At 45.3% G+C, this 20964-nt stretch overlaps 1 protein-coding gene across 2 annotated transcripts in view; it reads right to left on the minus strand.

Moving 5' to 3' along the window:
• The window catches only part of COQ8A (coenzyme Q8A), a 366784-nt gene that overhangs the window by 77139 nt on the left and 268681 nt on the right, over positions 1 to 20964 (minus strand). For both annotated transcript variants that reach the window (XM_078649870.1, XM_078649871.1), the window contains exons 10-11: positions 18250 to 18343; positions 12814 to 12955 (exon numbers count right to left, since the gene is read on the minus strand). In XM_078649870.1, the coding sequence (XP_078505996.1) occupies positions 12814 to 12955; positions 18250 to 18343 (236 nt within the window). The remainder of the gene's footprint in view (positions 1 to 12813; positions 12956 to 18249; positions 18344 to 20964) is intronic.

The following is a 20964-nucleotide window of genomic DNA, read 5'->3' on the forward strand; positions in this document are numbered from 1 at the left end:
TTTATCTCCAGGCGTCCAAGTGGATCTGGAAAATGTGATCGAGCAGTATCCCTATGCACTAGCATGTGGTGTCTTTCAGTTCAACGTGGCGTTGTGGTCGGCACCAGAAGTGATGTGCTTGATGCTTCTTTAGGCGCCATCCCAGGACGCTGACGTCAGTTCTTTTCATTCTGCGACAGTCAGCACAGATAAGGAGATAACTACTCCTTAGGCACTTATTGACTAAACTTTTTAGGACTTTTGTCAAAGAGTTTTTTGAGATCTTCATCTGATGTGGCAAGCGATGTGATCTCGGAGGGCCGGCTTTAAGACCAGTGGCGCCTATCACTGCTCAAAGTCTGTAATAGACCCGCATCTTGAATGCCGTTGGTACCCAGAGCACAACCATGATCTGAAGGCCTGCTCGGATTGCCTAGCCATGAACCCGAACGCCTTGTGGGAGCGATTCCTCAAGCTCCTGGCGGCTCGGCGTGCGACATAGTGAAAATATCAATCCTGGTCCAGAGGAAGGTCCCAGCAGCAGTTGCTGAATCCAAGATCCTTGTAGCACACAAAGTTGTTGAATAAGTCACACCGCAAGAAGAGCAGGAAGTCGAACAGGTCTTCGACTTCACCTTGTTTGCCAGCCGAGGAGGGAGCATCGGAATTCGAGAGCTGGCTCTGCAGTTGAGCCAGAGCATGGGTCGGCTCCATGCTTTCTCGAGTTACTGGGATTTGGAGCCGACCCTGGCCAACTGCAAGAATTTGAAGAGGACATGCGCCTCATATTTGAATGACCGATTCTGCACCTTCGGCTCATGTGGGTTCGGGAGGGGCCCCTACTGGACCCAAGCTGGCAGCCCCAGTGCCAGTCAGGCCCCTTGGATCCACAGATAGATCTGGACCAGTGCTGATCGTGCCACCTCGATTTTCCCCAGTGCTTATCCTAATGCAGACACTCCTGGTGCCACTGTCCCCATTCTGATTCCCAACTGACACAGCAGTAGGAGCATTGTCCAATGCCAATTCTGACACATACTGGAGCCATGCCTTCCAGGCCAGAGCCTAAGCCGTATTCTTATGGGCTAGGACTCTCAGACAATTGGGAGGGGTTGTTGCACCCTGAAGAATGCTAGCCTTTTGGCACCAATATGGACTGGTGTGAGAAGTTTGCGGGAGCCAGCTGACTGGACACCTCTCCAGATACTGGCATGCTTTCTCGACCTTCTGTGGCAATGGAGGAGGAAGCGTCATTTTCGAGAGTGGTGAGGAGGGCGGCAGAGGTCCTGAACCTTAGTCTACCCACCGGGGCAAGCAAGACAAACGTCTTGACGGAGGTGCCTCAGCCAGGAGTGAGATCCTCAGAACCGCTACTCCCTTTTAATGAGGCCCTTACTGACATCCTGCTGGGGACATTGCTCAAGCTCTGCACAGAAGCTCCTGTGAACAGGACAACTGGCCACTGTCCCAGGGGACTCCAACTTCCTCACACAGTACCCTACCCCAGAGAGCTTGGTGGTCCAAGCCTCCACTTCCCACATAAATCCTAGTGCATTCCCAACCGCACCACCGGATCCGGAATCCAAGAAGCTGGACGCATTAGGGAAAAAGGTTTTCTTCCACCAGCATGGCACTGCGGTCCGTTAACACTGCATGCCTTTTGGGCTTCTATTGCCACGCTCTATGGGATATAGTTCCATAGGTGCTACCAAAAGTTCCGGAGTAGGTGCAGGCCATATTCTCCCAGGCTGTTGTCAACGGGAGTGATGGAGCTAAGGTCACAATACATTGTGGACTGGACACAACCTACTCGCTAGGCAAATCGTTTTTGTAAACAGTGGCCCCACGCCTGGTTGAGGACAATTGGCTTTTCTGGGGATGTCCAAGCATTGATAATGGACATGACTTTTGATGGCTCAAGTCTTTTTGGAAACAAGGCAGATTCAATGCTGAAGAGCTTTAAGGATAGCAGGGCTACAGCTAGTTTCATGGGCATTTCCATGGCCCCTCGTCATCCCCAATCCACCTTTCGCAGCCACAGAAGGGGCTTCCAGCCGCGTCTATACTCTCCCAGCCACTATGACTTGCAAGCTTCCCAGCCTCTGCCTGGCCGAAGAGGCGATATCCACAGACCTTATAGGTTGGGCAGGGAAAGGTCGGGCCAGTCCACCACTTGCTGCAGCCTCCAAACCCTTATAATCTGCCATCTTACCATCATGGGCAACCCGCAGGTGGCAGGATCCGCCATTACCTGCCCCACTGGTGGTCTAGAACGTCAAACCAGTGGGCTTTGAAGATCGTCTAATGGGGCTACTTCCTCACCTCTGTGCCACCTTCTTACAACAGGCTGACGGAGGACCACCTATCCCTTCTCCGCCAGGAATTGACAGCTCTCTAGGCCAAGGGAGCTACAGAGGGTGCAGACACCAGAAGTGGGTCATGGTTGCTATTTCCGCTACTTCCCGGTGCCCAAAACAGATGGAGGTCTTCGTCGTATACTAGACCTGCGCCCTCTTGATTTCTTCCTCAAGAAAGAGAAATTCAAAATTCTCATGCTCACTCGGGTCCTGGCTGCCCTGGATGCGAAAGACTCAATGGTAGTGTTGGACTTGCAGTTCACAGTAAGTCACAAGCATTTTCAATACACTATGCCCCCCTTTTGCCTCACCAGCGCCCCTCAGGTGTTCATGAAGGTAATGGCAGTGGTTGCAGCTCATCTGGGTACCAGTCTTCTCCTATCTCTATGGTTGGCTGTTGCAGGGCACTTGCCTCAGGCGGTCGTCTACCACCTCCAGACTATTGTGAACCGCCTGCACTTGCTGGGATTTACGATCAGCGTGCCTTAGTCACACCAGACTCATAAGACGCTCCCTTTTATCTGTGTTGTTCTGGACACAGTATAGTTCGGTCTTATCCTCCGAATGGCGAGTCCAGGATATTCAAGCTATGATACTGATGTTTCAGCCTCTATCCTGGATTTCAGTGAGACAGACTGAGGCTACTGGGACTCATTCCCTCTTGCATCCTGCTGGTAACACATACCCGCTGGCACGTCCAGACTCTGCAGTGGGACCTGAAGTTCCAGTGGACACAGCATCAGAGCAATCTCTCCAACATGGTCCAGATCTCAGAGGGAACAGTAGAGGACCTACAGTAGAGGCGAACAAACCTCGACTGGGTTAGCGGTAGATTCTGCCATTAAGGGAAGGCTAGTCCAGGTATTCATGGACAACACTTGTGATAACACGGAGGGGAATCAGAGCAGGCTTTAACAACATGGGATGAGCCACACGTACCGTTTCCTCGCAAGCCGTACTACGCATATGCATGGTTAAGGCGATGCGCTGTCTAGTTGCAGAGCAAAGCCACAGGAAGGGGAAGACTGGAAGAGGAAGGACTATCGGGAATCAGGAGAGGACACGGTGAGGCAAGTGGGACTGGGGCTTGGTCTTGGTCTTTAGGGTGGGGAACAGTTTTTAGGTCTAAGGGTGGGGGAAAGGGACAGGTTACAGGGCAGGGAGCAGGTTCGAGGTAGTTTAGAGATGTAGGGGATAGTTTTTAGGGCTCAGGGCAAGGAGGCTGGGGTCAGAGTAGTTTTTGGGGCATGATTTTAATTTTTAGGGCTCCGGGCCGGTCGGACAGTTTAGGGATGTAAGGGATAATTTTTGGGGCTCTGGGCAGGGGACAGATTTAGGCCTCAGGGTGGGTGGGGGCCTGGGTCGAGGTACTTCACAGAGGTAAGAAACAGTATTTTAGGGTTGGGGAGACTGGCGTCGGGGTAATTTTTGGGGCATGGGGTTAATTTTTGGGGCTCAGGGCAGACGGAAAAGGGACCATAGGCAGGGCAAGGAGCAGGGTCGGGTTAATTTAGGGATGTAGGAGATCGTTTTTAGAGCTCAAGGCAGGGGGGATGGGGGTGGGGTAGTTTTGGGGGTAAGGGTTTAATTTTTAGGGCTCAGGGCAGAAAAAAAAAAAAGGACAGTTTACAGAGCCAGGTCGGATAGTTGAGGGAAGTAGGGGGTAGTTTAGGGTTCAGGGCGAGGGGGCTGGGGTCGGGGTAGTTTTTGGAGCGTGGGTTTTATTTTGGGGGGCAGGGGAAAAGGGACAGTTTACAGCGCAGGGGTATGATCTTTAGCCCGTATGCCCCTTTATCCATCATGTCTTTACCAAGAAATTGCGTAGTAAAGACATGCATGATAAAGCCTCCGCTTGTGACCATTTCATGGCTAGACACTCTTGTAGTAGACGCATGCGTAATCTTGCACAGGGAACTCTGGCAATACAGGAGGACATCATGCTGAGAAGGTGCATGACCATTCTGACCGTTAAGTGATCTTGCTGAAAAAGAGGCAGTAACAACTGGAATGCTTGCTTTGCTGGGGAAGGTTTTCCTGGTGACTGGGTGGAGAACCGCTCCTAGGAAATGCTGTATATGAAGGGGCTAAAGGAGGGACTTGAGTGTATTGATGAGCTGTAGACTGTGCAATAGGTTTATGGTGGTCTGAGTATGCAACAAGCATTGTTGTTTGCGCTCTCAATCAGCCAGTGGTTTAAGTAAGTGAGCACATGGAGGCCGCCTCTCCTGTGATGAGCAGGTACCACGGCAAGGCATTTCGTGGACACCCTGAGGTATGTGGCAACCTTGAAGTGCAGCACTTTGAATTGAAAATGGTGGCCACTAACCACGAACCGCAGGTACCGGCGGTGTCCAAACTAGATTGGGATATGGAACTAGGAGGCCTTCAGGTCGAGCGCGGAATTGAAGCCACCTTGCTGCAGAAGAGGGATGACATTCTGGAATAAGGAATTATAGGGAGTACACCCATTTGCTGTGTGGGTGTTGCGGCACAGATAATATTGCCCCATAGCGAATCAGTGTCCCTACTTCCTCCTGAAGGAGGCGCTGATGTGCTGGGGGGAGGAAGTGTTTGCATGGAGCAGTGTTTGGTGTGGATGCAGGGAGTTCTAAGCAGTAACCCTGGCTCAGGTTGGAGAGAACCCACTGATCTGAGGTGATTTCATCTCACTGAGAAAGAACTCCCTGCAGCCTTCCCCAGACCGATGTAGTGCGATAGTGAGGAAGGAGGAGGGAGTCACCTTTTGGGGGGGAATGGTCAGCTCACTTAGCCGCAACCCCTCTGCCTCTACTCCTGGAATTTTCACACCTATTGGACCCCCTAGAGTAGCCCCATTTACGTGTTTGTTGTATTGGTCTCTGGTAGGAGGCAGATGCTTTGTGTGAGATTGCATTGGCACCCCCCCTTTGAAGTGGGATCTATAAAAAGTACCCCAGCCCCAAAGCCTTGGCCATATCAGGGTCTTTATAAATAATTTCCAGCTTCTGATCAACCTGCAATCTGAATTCTGAAGAGGTGCTCCCATTCGAAGGGCAGGTTAAGCAGATGCTGTTAAACCACCGGCTGACGAGCAGCCAGACATAGCACCTAATAAGGACACTTGAATTTATGTCCCACACTGTATCAGCTGCCTCTAGGGCACACCAACAGCGGTATTTGAAATGATCTTACTCTATGAAACAAGCTCCCCCTTCAATAAGAAGAATTCTTTGGTACCTGTGGTGGTGAGGAAGGGGGGGGGGGAGACAGGAGAATGGAGGAGGAGAGGAACGAGGGGGCGGAAGTTTACAGGGACAAGATTGTAGAGGACACGTGACCCTTTCCTGGTGCTTCTTGTCCTTGGCTGGAGGTGCAGGTTCTCATGTTAGCTTCTCCTTGAAGGTTAGTTTCCTCTTGTGAGTGAGTGTCCTGGACCTTTGAAGAGGGTTGGTCACAATCCTCCCGGTCTACAAGTGGGTGAAAATCCGCTTTACCTGGGTGTCGAGTACCTCTTGTAGGTGCTAAAGAATGGGCTGTTCCGGTTCCTCAGATACAGAGGAGGACAGGGCATTGGGAAACAAAGAAGCTTTTGCGGTGATCGAGTTTTCAGAGTCGAAGGTTTTAAGGGTGCTTTTGGTACCGGTGTCAAAGGTGTTGGCAGAGCCAGAGGCCAGGTCTTGTGGGGGTGTTTTGGCACCAGTGGCTGGCATGAAGTTGGATGAAAGGCCTTCTGTCAGTGAAATCCATGACCTTCACGCAGTGGCATACTGGAAGCATGGCGCTGGACTTTGCCGCTTAATACCCAACCTTATTGGGGCCCGTGTTTGGCCCATGTTTAATGTTGGGGCAGTAGTGAAGGGAGGGGTGATGTACTCGCGGTCGACACTTAGTCATGGATGTACCTCCTGAATCTGTTGATCCGCTGTCTTGGCCACCACGTTAGAGCTCAGCTCAGGGCTAAAGTAGAGGGGCTGCTCATCTGAGGTCCATGGTTCTCCCTCAATGGCGTGGTCCCCGACTAGGTCCGGGGTGTCGCTCTGCCACTGTGTCATGGTACGTTGAGGGAGCCGTAAATCTGACTGGTTTCAGAGGGTCTTTATAGTTGAAGGTAAGGCAGCAGGAGCAGAAGGCCTCATCACGCTCCAGGTACAAGTGTTGCAGACTTGGTGATCTGTCCGGGGGTATTTCGAATGACACTCTGGACAGTACTGAAGATAGTCCTCTCCATTACGGAGTCTGCATTCTTGAAGAAGAAGACCGAGCAGAATGTACCGAGAGGGGCAGGGACCTTGAGAGAGGCATCAAAAAGAACCCAATCGCAGAGTCTGACAAAGGGAGCAACGATAATCCACAATCGATGATTGTCTAAGTCAACAGGAGTGGATGAACTGAGAACCACAGACAACTGGTGTTGACCTTGAGCTCAATGGTTGCACATCTGAACCAGGCAGCAAAAAAAAATATATATATATAACAAGGAAGCTGATGCACGAGCAATTACCATTCATAGGAGGAGTCACTATATCCCGTGACTCGAAAGACGTCTTTGAAGAAAAACAAGTTACACACGTTGGAGCCCAACACTAGATGACAGGAGTATGCAGAGCAAGTAAGATTTGCGTCTTTTAGGAATTCACAAGTTTATCAATGTAGGCCTGGAAACTGTACCCCTAGGAAAGTTTTCTAAAAATCCATTTCTCCTGAGTAAATATGCACATGGTATATTTGCTCAGGTGAAAATTTGCTAAGCAACTGCAAATCACTTTCTCCTCACCCTCTTTTTCCCCACCATGAGAAGCTTTACTCGTGCTTTGTCAGGAATACATTTCCAACCTTTACCAATGCGGAAAGAGATTGGAGAGGAGATGGTAAATTGCATTTAACAGGTATGTTTGCGGTTGTGCACAGAATCACAGGACATTCCAATCCTGAAACTACTTTCCATCCTACTTCCAAACCCTGTATAATCAGACTAAGTTGCACAGTACTGGTGACTCGAAAAATTCCCACTCGTAAAAACCGGTAGCATACAGTAACACCCCATCAGTATCACGCAATTCTGAGTGTATCGCCCTGAAATGCAGAATAACAATGCAGACTCGATTTTCAAGGAGGAATTACACACATTAGCCCTTTTCTGTGCATATTATTGCTCACATTTATCATTTGCTCTGGAAAGGTCGCCTGCTGCTGGGCGAGAGTGGTGGTAGGAGGAGATAAGGAGACTAATCTTGTCCCAGTGTGCCATGAGTGTTGAGCGGGGGCTGGAAAACTGGTCCAGGCTACAATGAAGCCGGTTCCCAAAGTGATTTTAAAAGGCACATTTTCCAGTCACTATAAATCCATTCTTTGACCCAGTAAATTTGGGTGCTGTAACATGAACAACTCATGCCTAAGAGGAGTGGAATTTCATAAATTGTTGCTCTGTCACAGCTAAGAGTCTCACAAATTCTGCTCTGGCATAGCTCACTAGATCAGGGATACACCTTTGAAAACAACTCCATTAAGCTGCCAATAAACGGTGCTCTTATTACCAACATTCTGCCTAATGTAGGCAGATAACTTATTGACAACAGTTCAATGGGGGGGAAATCTAAAAATAAAACTAAGTGTTTTTTTTTTGCCATTCTAGTGCAGGATACCTTTGAACACCAATTTCCTAAGACTTGGATGGTTCATTTATTTTGCGTCATGTGTTTTCCTAGCTCCTTGTCCTACATTAAGCCCTTGGACAGTGAACTATATCTGGCATCTAGCAGCACTTGAAGTTGCAATTGAGTTCTCTTGTTCCAAATTAGCAGCTGCAGATTATCACACAAGCATAGCTGGCAAACGCTTTTCAAGGACGTTCACATGTTCACCCTGTAAGAGAGTTGAGCAGCAGAAAATGAATAGACTTGCTGCCATAGATGTATTCCCCAGCCATGTAGGCACAGGGCTTAAATGTGATCCACACTGGAATAAACACTAAATATGTTGCTCTCAATACCTTGCTATGTCCAACATCAGTATTAAAACTGCATATGAAAACAAAAGCTTGTACGAAGACTTTAGCAACTCTGTTAATTACGGATATTCAGTCTTCAACAAACCAGAACACCTAGTTGACAATTGAGAATATGTTTTAACATTGATTTGGGAATTTTAAAGTGATGTACTTTACATGCTATAAGAACATTAAAATGTAAACAGTAAAGTTAAAATCTAAAGTAAAGTTAAAAATTAAATTTTATGAAAACCTGAGCTACACACGCAGAACAACTGCACATTACAAAGGAGATCAGCACAGGAAACTCACAGGGCAGAAAAGGCTGGGTATGCTCAGTGTCAACAAACAACAGGGTGTGCTGCCAGCATTTAGTCCGCTCACTGCCACCATTTGTGTGGTACTATAATGTTTTGGTGGGAGTCTGTATGGAAAATCAAGACAAACGCCGGATGTGGTTTAATAAGTGAAGGAAGGACAATAACTCTTGTTAATGCCCAGGCATAAGTTTATTCTCAAAGACACAGTACCAGATACAAATACACTAGCTTCTCTAAATTGCCTTAGTGGATCGAGGCCTTCCTCGCCACTACCGCAGACTTAAGATGAAGATTAGTGTTCCATAGGCAAAGAACCTTAGTTAGTAAACGAAGTGCAGAAGCCGTGCAAAATCTTCTGCTCTAGTCTTAGGCAAGAGAGCTCTTTATGTGAGGTAGATGAAAGATGCAGTTATTAAACAAAGAGTTGGCGTGAAATCCACGTTTTTCAGGGGCCTACCAGTGAAAAACAATTCTTCTGCAAGGCTAGCAGACTGTGCGCACAGCCAGCTTGAAGAGGGAGGTGGGGGCAGAGGATCAGAGAAATTAATATTTGTGCAGGAAATTATCCTGCACCAAGGAGCAGGAAGGTATTCTTCCAAAGAGCCACAACCCATATCCTTACAAGATGTTGCCCAATGGTTTTTGGATTAGTGATGGATAGCAATGAGCTCAAACTGCAAGAAGGGACAGAAACTGAGAAACAAGTGGACATTTAGGCTGGATCAGAAGACAGTTGCCAGCGATGGGGATTGTGAATCTTCAAATCTATGGCCAACCGGAAAAAATGGACGAGGAGTATGTTAAAGGGACGTTCAAGGTTATAGCACTTATATTTATAGATCGCCGACGGCCACAATGGTGTAAAGGACTTCGCATCTAGTCAATTATGAGTACAGGCACCATGGTATGGTTGAGTTATTACACCTCCGGTCACACCTACAATTTGACTAACGGGCAGAGGCATTGTTTCGTGAAGGCTGGTCATGGTCCGGGATTCACTAAAGCAGTTCCGGGAGCAACGGCTGGCCAACAACATCCGTTTCAGTTCAAAGGTTTTTGGAACTGGAAGTTCAGCCTTACAATTAACTGCACACCCCATACAGAGGCAGCCTTGCATCTGCTGGGAATTTGTGACCGGCCTTTTTGCCAAATTACTGTTGCCTCTTTACTTTCTTATACGAGTCACTGGGCCGCAGGTGCTCCTGTAAACGAACCCAACATTAAGAAGACTTTAATTTATGGAGGAACACCCAAATGGAGGATAAAGCTAATCTCTACCCAATCAGCGAAACAATTGGAAACCTAGAAATGCAGACAACACTGTGGCGACATATACAACGCAGGAGGAAACCAACCGCACCTGACTCAGGTGTTAACTTAGCTATTCAAATTCTGTATGACATCAGGAAGGGTGGAATTCACTCACCCTTGCCTAAAAATGATGCTAGGTTTCTAGTCATCTGGATTTGTTGACCCCTACTCTCCCTCATTCCCTACTTCCCCAGGCCTTGTGTGATAAGACAACACGTCTTAGTGCGATAATTCAGACTTCCCACTTGTGCATGGTAAAATCTTTAAGAAGTAGGATTCAAAGTGGATAAAAGGAAAAAACAGAAGTGCTGTGACTTTTTAAATATTTCAGCAAGCAACTGTTTCTACAAGTGAGGAAAAAAGAAGGTGCAATTCTCAGGTCAGGTACTTGGGTCTATCAGATGGTAATGAAAACAGCTCAAAGTTTTGGGTATTTACTCCAGATAAAGGATTCTAAATAAATACAAATTGCGCTCCACATAGCTTTCAGTGGATTGTCAACTGTTTCCTGCATGTTTAGGTTTATACATTTTTTTACTGGCATGGTTATGTTACAATTCTTTCACATTTAAGCCTGAATCAAACCAAACTTTAATGAAGCTCAAAGATTGATAAAATTCTAGTCGCAAAGTTTATCCTTGACAGACTCAAATGTGTGCATTTTGAGAAATTACTCTTAAATAGGCCAATGTTTCTTCCACAAACAAAGCCATGCGCTCAACCTGTCTAAAGGTAATGTAGGGAAGCATGCACCTTATTTCAAGTGTGTTCATATCTTTTGTCCCTTTTCAATGGTGGATTCAATTTCTTACTGTCTCAGCTAAGACCTAATTTGTCCTTCTAAATTTCTTTGTAACAAAAATGTAATAGTTCAGAAAGACATTTCTTTTAAATTTGAGGCAAAACACTTTTGCATACATTTTAGCCTGGTTAATAAACATATCTTTTAAATTAACTTCTAATGTTTATCAGACATCCTTTTTGTAATTAATTGTATTGTGAAGCATTCGAGTGAGTCACTGCTGAGAACAAAGCTGCATGTGCCAAGTTATATGGAAGATTTTCAAGTGTCCCAAACATTTAAGTTAAACGCTTTGCACCAAGTTAGGTTGATGGTTAGCGTGTTTAACCATAAATGGACCACAGGGTAAAAATGGGCCTGAACGCCAACAATGTCCCTTTCTAGAATCAGTAATGGCGCTCCACATTGAGCAATATAAATAGTAGGGAGTGCAAAACAGTCTCTGCCACAACATGGGTAACATTTCACACTTGGGAAAAGCTACAGTGGTGTAAGGCTCAATTTTATAAGTCTGAGATGAAAGTGGGATGCTGGCCATTTGAGTGTAAAACAGGAGACGTTCCTCAAGCGTGGTCTAATGTGATCGTTCTCCATCCTTCAAAATTAGTTGGATTGTGACTTTCTACATCTTTTAACACAGCTACATCCAAGTCTTGGCTGCCACCAGTGTAAACAAGTAAAAACACCTAACCGGGCAGGGAGAAGAAACACAGGGACAGGCAAGCAGAAAAAGAAAAACAAGGGTTCCATCCACATTTCCCTTTGGGCGAAGAAAGGTGAGGAAAATATGAAAAACAGACTCAAAGATGCGATTGCCTCTGGGTGCAACAATGGATCATGGATCTGGCCATGAACCTTAAATGCCATGGCGAATGTATTTCAGATCAAGAGCCACCCCCCTAACTTTTGTGTGTTATCACTGAAAATGTACATGTGGCCACTTCAAATGTAGGCGAATAAGGTTTTTAATAAATTTGCAACACAATTGTGAATTCTAACTGTGCACTTGTAAGAATAAGGTTCTGCTTCGAGGTACCATATCCTAAGAAGTGGAGAGGATATCTTTGATAATATAAAGTGGTACACTTACTTGTTAAGCCATATTTAATACTTATCCTCATATGTATAAATGTGTATTGAGTGTTAAGGTGAGGAAAGAGTGACTTTTGCCCCACATACATGCTGCACTTTTACCCAACAATTTGCACGCTCGGCACAATACCTAACTCCCTCCCCCAGGACCAGGTTATGGGGTTGCTGGACTATGTTTTTCCCCTTTATTGCACAGCACTGGCAGTCAAATGGGCCTTATGCCTCAATAAGTAACCCTGCACAAACTCTGCAAAACTGCTTCCATCAGTGAATACAACTTTTATTTCACATCTTTCTTCACGGTTTAATGGAAAGGTATTTGATAAAGGATGGTAGATAACGCAAAAAGTAATAACTTTCAACATTTTTTTCATAGCCACCATTCCAACCACGCACCCCACATTGTTAGAACAACCTTACGGGGAAGTTCATGTTATATGGTATTTTACTTTTTTGCTATTTGGAAAACAGGGGACCCCTACAGTATTAAGTTTGCTATACGTAGGGAAACGTCACTATTGGAAAACTGCACAACTATAGCAAACACTCAATTAATAAATGCCAGCTCTCTTAGAAAAAGGTTCAAACATAACGGAAAAGCGACCTTAAATGTTCTAATGTAAATATGGCAACAGATTTTGTTTTGATATAAAATTTTTATTTCATATAGATATTTTGTTTAAGCATTTTTTCCCATGAATCTTTTCAATTTTTCATTTTCTTTGTCAGTGAATCATACAAATAAATTCAAATTTATCAACAAATCACATGTATATAAAGAAAGACAAATCCAACCGCTTTGCCTACTACAAAAGAATATTGACCGGTCCAGTGTGACATGTTGTAATATTTGTTTGTCTTTCTTTATATATATATGTGATTTGTTGATAAATTTGAATTTGAGTGTTTGCTATAGTTGTGTAGTTTTCCAATAGTGATTTTTCTTTTTTGCACCAGCATAACATAGGCATCAAAAGTACTCTATACCTCATTTCGGATTTCTTGGCTCAGCCCTTCTGCTTGGTCCAATGGAAAACCAGACACTAGCTCTGTTGTAAGGACATGTGGACTGCAGAGTTCATCGACTACAGCAGGTACGTAAAAGAAGGGATGATCCTTCAGTAGCTCCCTGAAGAAAAAAATAAAAAGGAAAAATGTAACTGTAAATAATGAACTGCAACAAAAGTGAAGTTTCTTTGGAAATCAAACCAATTTTAATGAAAATACCTGAAATCAAGATAGATTGGTAGTCAACAAGGCTATGATGCAAACAAGAACTTTCTAGTCCACAATTCTTTCAAGCACAGCATACTCATCTATCAGATTAGTACACTAGTGCACAAGAAGAGGGTGTTTCCCTGGGACAATGGTTCTCAAACACTTATTTTCTGGAGTTAATACATTTGGCAGAACAATCTTTTAGTGGCAGTGGAGAACCACAGAAGACATACATTACCATCAACATTGACATTATAAACTATCAAAACCTCCTCTTATGCTCCAGTATACTTGGTTACTTCATTAGAAGGGGAGAGGGGTTGGCCTAACGGCTAAGGCGCTCGACCTCGGACCTGGGGATCTGGGTTCGAGTCTCGGTAACGACGCCAAAAACCCCCTGTGATTCTGGGCAAATCACTAAATCTCCCCGTGCCTAAAATGAAAGTGTGTCCTCATGTAACGTAACTGGTGCTATGTAAAGCGCTCTGATAACTGATTCGGTTCGGATCTAGTTCGCGCTATATAAAACTCTGCAAAAAAAAAAAAAAAAAAAAACAATTAGAAAATTACAGATGGTTCAGAGAAGATCTACTGGAGGGAACAAATATTTTATTTATGGTCTGTTCATGCTCTCAATGATCTTACGTAAAGGCTTAGGCAGTACAATTAACTTCATAAAGTTTCCTAAGCAAATAGATCTCACAGGACCCGACTATGGTCATTGCTCTTCTTTACTTTTACTCGTTGGGAGAGTCAACCCTTCTGGTAGTAAAAATTAGATTTCTGGAAAGTCACTATTGACCTTTCGCCAGTACCTCTGAGATTCTGCAGTTAATTTCTTGATAGCTGATGAAACCTTGAAATTCCAAGTACATGTAATAAAATGATTAAGAGCAACTTGTTCAGGTAGACAGTTTTGAAAGGCCTTGACATCACTTCATCTGTCTTTAGGAAGATTAACTCTTCTACGACTAAATCTTTACTGAAGGGGGACATTGTGCAACAACATAGAAGTTTTAATCTGAGAACTGGGCATGGTTCGCACTATAGTCCCCCTGGTAGCTGTTAGCCAGGTCTCGTGCTCCACAGAGCAGTTCATATTTAAGGTCTGTTTTTTAGTTCTCTTCAAAGAAGCTTCTCCACAATGCTTTGTACGCCAGGACGCCTTCTGAGGTTAGTCACTTGAATTCTACACCAGGAGATTTATTTTCATAGACCGTATTTGTGTCTTCTGCGTCATGGTAAACAGTCACAAGATTGTTGCTATGAAGAGGACCAGTGTTCTTCAATGCTGAAGCCAGAGGAGTTTCAGCTATCCCCTCGTTAGCCACCACTGAAAGTTTAATAGTCATGCTGGTACCAACACACATAGCCACTAAGCTGTACACCTGGCTAATCCGAAACTATTTGGGCCATAAATCCTGGCAGATTTTTTTCAATAGTGTAGACATTTCATGGTGCAAAGGATTAGTTGTGGTCTTAGATTGCTTCCAAACTTAAAGTGTATGTGTATACATTATCCAATGGCACACACATTGCTGTACAGTCAAAAGACTGCAAACTGGAGTTGAGGGGTAGAGCTCCTAGTCAATATTCCATTAATGTTTCTGAAAATAACACCTGAGAAAAACTACATTAGTCCAGATGAAGCTACAAAACAGTGGTTTTTGGAGCACACAAGCACACATTTAGTCTTAGTTATGTAAATATCACAAAATGAATTTCTCAAAGATAAACAGTGGGGCTCTTGTAGGTCTTTTCTTTATTTTCATCACATTCCAATCCTTTGTGCCTTTTGTGATATTTACATAGCTAAGACTCTAAATGTGTGCTTGTGTGCTCCAAAAACCACTGTTTTGGAGCGTTTCAATCTTTGATTGAATTTAGGGAAGTAGGGTGTTCTCTTCCCAAACCTTGGATGCACAAGACTAATTTACCTGTGAAGGGATATCAAGTGTTTACTACTATATGAGCGCCTATAAATCCCATACACCCAAACGTTTTGTTAGTCCAGATGAAGGATTTGGTAAAAGGAAAGACCCTGCACAGAGTACCCGTCATACTAAGAACCGTGCTGCAGGACACATTTGAGGACCAGAGGACTGAAATCAACAATGTCCTGTGAGTGGTAAGGTGGGTGGAAAGAATTAGCAGATAAACAACAACAAGAGAACTTATTTTTATACATTCAAACATAGTGACACATCCAACTGCACTTAACATTGTATAAATGTGCATTGCAAAACCTGTTTTTGCTCTTGGGTAAGTTATGTGAGAGTATGTCCCATGTGGCAATGGTAACACAAGCTTGTGGAATACTACATCAGCAGTGCATTCAGTACTTGCAGTTCGGCACAACCATGTTTGACAGGCCTATATTTAGTGCTGTGAGCTCTAGAAGCCCAAGAATCACAACAGTGTATTCAGCACTATTCGTTCTGCAAGCACGTGTATTACAGCAGCGCAAACAGTACCAGCAATTCTACAAACCCATGTATTACAGCCGTGCATTTAGTACTATCCGTTCTGCACAGCCATAGCATAGCTGTGCATTCATTTCTGAATGTCCATGTATTCGAGACATGCATACTGTACGATCAGTTCTGAAATAACATGTATTTCATCATTTCTGCTTTTAGGAACACAAGTTCTCCATGTCCATGTCCCACAGCCATGTATTCAGTACTTTCATTTCTGCATTCAGTACTCCTAGTTTTGCATGCCCATTTATCACAGCTGTGTTTAGTGCTATCAGTTGTTCATGCCTTATCACCGCTGTGCACTGAATACCATCTCTTCTGCATGTCTCAGAGCCAAGCATTAGGAGCTAATAGTTTTGACGCAACATGAATCCCAGCTGTGCGTTTACTATCAGATTGACATGCTCAAGCTGCAGCGCCGTGCATCCAGTACCATTAGCTATGCATAGCCAAGTATCACAGCTGCGCATTCAATTCCATTCGTTTTACAATTCCATGTAGTACCGCTGTGCACAGTACCATTAGTTCTACATGCACGTGCATTACAGCTGTACATTCAGTTCTACGTGCCCATTTACCAGATCTGTGCATCAGTACCATTAATACGGCATGCCCTTGTTTCAGCCACGCATTCAGTATTAATAGTTCTCCCTGGGCAGGAATAACAGCCGTGCATTCAGTACTATCAATTCTACCGGCCCATGAATCAGAGCTGTGCATTCTGTACTATCAATTCTACCGGCCCATGAATCAGAGCTGTGCATTCAGTACTCTCAATTCTACCGGCCCATGAATCAGAGCTGTGCATTCAGTACTATCAATTCTACCGGCCCATGAATCAGAGCCGTGCATTCAGTACTATCAATTCTACCGGCCCATGAATCAGAGCCGTGCATTCAGTACTATCAATTCTACCGGCCCATGAATCAGAGCTGTGCATTCAGTACTCTCCGTTCTGCATGATCAGATATCACTGAAATGCATTCTGTACCATTAGTTCTACATGGTCAGGTATTACAGCCGAGCATTCAGTGCCATTATTTCTGCACGGCCCAGTAACACAATCCCCATATAACATGCAGAGAGAGAGAGAAAAAGGCACTTACGGGTTCACGCCTACCTCAGAGAAACCATCAAAACAAAACGTTGCGTGGCACCTCTACTGGTACGTGGATCCATTTTCTTGGCACACCTATAGCTAATGTCTGTCTCATCACCTATTGCTACACTCCCTCCAGGTAAAACTAGGCAATTCCGAGAATTGGACGAGGTGGGCTCACTCACGTAATGGGACATGCTTCATCTGCCACCTCGTCCCACCCTAGTGAGGTGGTGCTACCAAGGCGAACTCGAACTCAGGGTGGGGCTGGCCTGAGGGAGTTCTTAGAAATTACTTTTTTTCTAGATAAAACTTGGATCGAGCTCACGAAGTGCAGTCAATACCATTAGTTCTGCATAGCAAAGTATCACAGCCGCACATTCAGTATCATTAGTTCTGCATGGATAAGTATCCCACGCAGCGCTATCAGTCCTAAATGCTCATGTAGCACAGCTCTGCGGTTAGTACTATCGCTTCTGCACCACACAGCACACAGCTCTGCGGTTAGTACTATCGCTTCTGCACCACACAGCACACAGCTCTGGAGTCAGTACTATCGGCTCTGCACCAATTAGCACACAGCTCTGGAGTCAGTACTATCGGCTCTGCACCAATCAGCACACAGCTCTGGAGTCAGTACTATCGCTTCTGCACCACACAGCACACAGCTCTGGAGTCAGTACTATCGGCTCTGCACCAATTAGCACACAGCTCTGCAGTCAGTACTACCGGCTCTGCACCAATCAGCACACAGCTCTGCAGTCAGTACTATCGGCTCTGCACCAATCAGCACACAGCTCTGGAGTCAGTACTATCGGCTCTGCACCAATCAGCACACAGCTCTGCAGTCAGTACTATCGGCTCTGCACCAATTAGCACACAGCTCTGCAGTCAGTACTATCGGCTCTGCACCAATTAGCACACAGCTCTGCAGTCAGTACTATCGGCTCTGCACCAATCAGCACACAGCTCTGCAGTCAGTACTATCGGCTCTGCACCAATCAGCACACAGCTCTGGAGTCAGTACTATCGGCTCTGCACCAATTAGCACACAGCTCTGCAGTCAGTACTATCGGCTCTGCACCAATCAGCACACAGCTCTGCAGTCAGTACTATCGGCTCTGCACCAATCAGCACACAGCTCTGGAGTCAGTACTATCGGCTCTGCACCAATTAGCACACAGCTCTGCAGTCAGTACTATCGGCTCTGCACCAATCAGCACACAGCTCTGGAGTCAGTACTATCGGCTCTGCACCAATCAGCACACAGCTCTGGAGTCAGTACTATCGGCTCTGCACCAATTAGCACACAGCTCTGCAGTCAGTACTATCGGCTCTGCACCAATCAGCACACAGCTCTGGAGTCAGTACTATAGGCTCTGCACCAATCAGCACACAGCTCTGCAGTCAGTACTATCGTTTCTGCACCAATCAGCACACAGCTCTCTCACTGAAGCCAGCACAGTGGAAACACTTGACTGTTTGTTTCTTTGGCCCACCTCCAAGCACTGAAGCGGGTCACCCCTAAAGGCCCTGTCAGAGCCCGATTAGAAGTTTCACTCTGGACTCGCACCACAAATCCCTGCCGAGAAAGGAAGTCGGAGCAGTAAATCCACTTTGACCTACTTGAACTTCTTGGCGCAGGCCGCTTCTCTTTTGTAATCGCACTCCAGGGCCAGCTCCCGGCTGAGGACGTCAATCAAGTGTTCGGGGAAGAGGCCTGCAACAGAAAAGCAGAAGGAAGCCCTGAGGAAATGGGTCGAGCTTGCGAAACCAACGAACGCCTTGTCCGATGTGCATGAGATAAAAACAGCCCTCAGCTGCCGGGCACACGCTGCACGGAGCCGAGCTGTGCACTGCGGGAACACACCAGGAAACCCTCGCAAATATCATCTGGAAACTACCACAGACAATGAAAAACAATGATAAACGCGGCAAGAAGAAAGGAAATAAAACCAGTGCAGCCTATAAAAGTCACAGTCTGAACCACTGAAAAGCTGGGGGCAGAGAAGTCTGGGGTACAGATTCCAGAGAAAATTGTTAAATTATCCAGTCCGGTTAGCTTTTGTCCTAATCCTCTGCAATGCCCACCAATCCTGTGCCGAGGGAGGCGGGCAAAAGCACAAGCTAAGACTATGCTTGGCTCAGGTCTACAGCCTCTTTAGCAGGATGAAAACAAGCACAGAGAAAGACAATAGGTCTGGCTTTCATGTACCAACAAATGTAAACACGGGCATTCACAAATGGTGTTTGCATGTACTGTATGCAGAGATGTTTATCACATTAAAGCCTGCCACACCGGCTTTGCCAGTGCTGGTAGGAACTGACAAAACTATTGCTTTCATTTTAGAATACGTTCAGGAGGGTTGAGTTTATTTTTCAGAGTTAGAATAATCCCTTGCGCATTAATTTACTAGAAGGAGTAAGGATACACCATTAAGTTGATAGCACGCGGTGAGAGTGAAATAGTCCTCTGAGAGGAGACAAGGCAAAGACCACTGTATGTATAGCCAGATCTAAAAGAGGAAGTTAACCTAAATAGATTACGAAAAAATTCCAAATGTCATACTAGCATTTGGTGTATTTTATCATTGAAAGACGTACTACTTTTGGGTTCATTTAGAATATGTGGGAAGCAGTATATAAAAAAAATTGGTAACATTTCTTAAAAGTAGTTTGCGCAGCATGAACGCTATTTTTTGCACTATAAGAAACATACTCCACACCGAGCCTACTCGGACAAGAGCACACGCAAAACTGATGCTAGTTTAACACCAATAACAGAAAAAGAAGGGGCGAGGCTTGAGCGGACATGCCATGCCGAAACTCCAGCGCAGCCCTGTGTGCCCGTTGCCATAATCCTGTGCCATCGGGAGTATGCAGCTGCCCACCAAGGGCACAGCACACCAGCAGCAGTGGGAGGTGGCGAGCGATAGGCTGACCAGATTTAGAGGCAAAAACGGGGAGAGGCCAGATATAAAAGTAGGACTAAAGCCTTTAGTCTTCTATATCTGGTCTGTCCCGCTGTTTGCATAGCAGCATGTGTGTGTGTGTGTGTATATATATATATATATGAGCTTCGTTGAATCTGTGCCATGTTTTGCAGACACCCTCAACACTAGTTCAGTGATTGAGTCAGAAACTGTTCGCACCGGTGGAACTATTTCAACACAAAGGCATCTGAAGAAGGAAGCGATCCGAAATGCGTCATGCCAGATTGAATAAAATGGTTTTCACATATCCCCGCTGTGCCGCCTCTTCTACTTCAAGGGAAGGAGAACGCTATGATATATGTATATGTGTATGTATGTATGTATATATATATATATTTCCCAAAGTTGCCTCTGAGCTCAAAAGCGCCACTCCACACGAGGACAGCTCGACAGAACTTTATTTCAGAAACCGGTTCAACTTCCCAAACAATTAACAATCCCTGACGCATTTCGATGCGCATGCATCTTATTCATAGGGCGGGGGGAGCAGCAAAAACATGGATCAGATTCCAGCCTTTCTCCCATGTATTGCATCCACCTTCCAGTAAGCAGCATGCTGGGTGCTGTAGTCTTAATGTCTCCCCTCCAGTGGGGTCCGTGTCAGTGCCAATATTGAAACACCCCCAATATTTTCCACAGTGTCAAGCCCTCCAGTGGGCCTCAGAAAGAAGGGGGGTTCTGTTCATTGCAGAATAGAATCGTTTACTGCCCCCCTAACAAGCTGTCGATGTTACAGAGGGAAAGGCGCTGTTGTATAACCTACTGCACATGAACAGAGTACCAATTCCATGCTTTGTTATGGGGTGAACTTACAATGCCCTATGTTCCACTGCTACAAACTTGTGGGGTTTTAAATAAAACAGTTTCTAAGAACAAAGTTGACCCCCAAGATACTGTAGGTGCTGGACAAATCTATTCCCTAGGCAGTTTCAAATGCAACCCAAGATGAAGCATTGAAGTCAATCCACTCTTTGGCGGGACTCATACCTATGCAAAAAAGAACAATCAGCGAAAGCAAAAAATGGGCACTATACGGTGGACAAGAAGTGTAAACATCTGAATGAAAGTCGTGTTACTCTAGACCCCTGCAATCCGGTGATATCACCCAGCAACAACAGACTAACGCCTGATTGCAGCCCACAGCAGGCTTTGTTGTAGTATTCGAATATTAGCACCCGCTGGACTGAACACGCCACTCCTCCCTAGAGAGATGGAAATAAAGTGGACCAGCCAGTGATGGATATGAAAAAACGAAAAGAAAGATATCTAGATTATGCAACAAAGCCAACTTTGCGTGGATTCAATCATGCTAGAAAGACATTTAAATGAACATTCGCTACAAGGTAAA

The sequence above is a fragment of the Lissotriton helveticus genome, chromosome 6, assembly GCF_964261635.1.
Source record: "Lissotriton helveticus chromosome 6, aLisHel1.1, whole genome shotgun sequence".
NCBI classification, from domain to species: Eukaryota; Metazoa; Chordata; class Amphibia; order Caudata; family Salamandridae; genus Lissotriton; species Lissotriton helveticus.